Consider the following 1,571-nt stretch of genomic DNA (forward strand, 5'->3'; position numbering starts at 1 on the left):
CAGCCCGATGGTGGCCTGCGAGAGGGGCGGAGCCTCAGTCTCCCATCCCTCCCGGCGCCCTGCAGCTCCCAGGCGACCCCTGGATTGCACCCTGCTCCCCCGGGGCTGCTCGGGGTGGGGCCCCGTCTTGGGGACCACGGTCTGCAGCCGTGGGTCATCTCACCTGACGCTTAAGAAGCCTAAAGAAGTCACATGAGCAGCAGGGGATGGTGGCGCACACCTGTCATCCACCACTCAAGAGGCTGAGGCAGGAGGACCTCCAGCGCAAGGCCAGCCTGGCCAAGGACCCATCCCCAGGGGTTAAATAGGGTGTGGGCAGAGCAGATGACACGGTCGGGAACCTGTCACTCGTCACCCCGCTGCCAGCACTGTTCCCCACCCCCTGGAAAGCAGCAGGCACCAAGGCCAGTCCCACACTGCCACATTTTTCTTGGGTGATTCTTTGTCTTTAATTCTTTCTGTGGTACTAGGAATGGTACCCAGGACCTGTCTCATGCTAGAAAAGCATCTGGCCCTAAGCTACATCCCCAGCCTTTTCATTCTTTTTGACACCGGTACTTCTAAGTGGCCTGGCCTAGACATGGAGCTGCAATCCTCCTGCCTCAGCCTCCAGGACAGCTGGACCAGACAGATTACAGGTGTGCACCGCTGCACCTAGCTAGATTTCCTTTTCTTTTTCAATTTAGTGTTAAATCACATGGCATCTTTGTTTCTTTGAGATAGGGTCTCCCTATGTGGTCCAGGCTGGCCTTGAACTTGGTGCAATCCTCCCACTTCAGCCTCCTGAGTGTCAGGATTACAGGTGTGCGCCACCACGCCCGCTCGAGGAAACCAGCTCGCAAAGCCTGACTGGGACCCCACTCAGATGTCACAAGACCGGACCACCCCACCCCATGCCTCCCCTGGTCCAGCCCCAGCCCCACCCGCGCCCCGTCTGTCCCCACCTTGACCAGCGGCCACTGGTTGGGCTGGTTCAGCAGCTTCACGATGGCCGGGATGCCGTAGTTGAGGCGCACGGAGTTCTGTGCCATCTCAGCCTCGGGGTGGCGGCTGGTGAGGTGGCGAAGGGCGCACACGGCAGGCTCGGCGATGTCGTCCTTGTCACCGGCGCGCAGGATGGCGTGGATGAGCGCCTCCACGCCGCTGTTCTGCGTCACCAGCGTCTTGTTCTTGCTGTTGTTGCAGGTCAGGTTGGACAGCGTGCCCGTGGCGCAGGTGAGCACGTTCACGTCGTCCACGCTGAGCTGGTTCACCAGGGTCTTCAGCACGCCCTCCAGGCCCTCCTGGGGACACAGCGCGGGCGCGGTGGGACCCAGGGCCCAGCACAGGGCTACACCCTCCCGCCCCTGTTATTTTTTATTTCGAAACAGGGTCTAAATTGTCCTGACTGAGCTCACACTGCGGTCCTCCTGCCTTAGGCGAGCTCCGCCAGGCCCAGCTCACGCGCACCTTGGAGAGGCCAGGGGTGCGGGCGAGGGCTCGGTGTCAGCGCCTCTCCCCTTCCCGGGCCCGGCCTAGGGGCCCCAAGCCAGGTCGACTTTCGGAAGAACCCCGGACGGGAGCCTCGCGGC

At 62.0% G+C, this 1,571-nt stretch overlaps 1 protein-coding gene across 1 annotated transcript in view; it reads right to left on the reverse strand.

Moving 5' to 3' along the window:
* LOC104870125 (junction plakoglobin) overlaps positions 1-1,571 on the reverse strand; it is a 27,848-nt gene that overhangs the window by 2,780 nt on the left and 23,497 nt on the right. The window contains exons 11-12 of the mRNA XM_010635548.1: positions 945-1,330; positions 1-15 (exon numbers count right to left, since the gene is read on the reverse strand). Of these exons, the coding sequence (XP_010633850.1) occupies positions 1-15; positions 945-1,330 (401 nt within the window). The remainder of the gene's footprint in view (positions 16-944; positions 1,331-1,571) is intronic.

The sequence above is a fragment of the Fukomys damarensis genome, unplaced genomic scaffold (assembly GCF_012274545.1).
Source record: "Fukomys damarensis isolate Sample0158 unplaced genomic scaffold, DMR_v1.0_HiC HiC_scaffold_13, whole genome shotgun sequence".
NCBI classification, from domain to species: domain Eukaryota; kingdom Metazoa; phylum Chordata; class Mammalia; order Rodentia; family Bathyergidae; genus Fukomys; species Fukomys damarensis.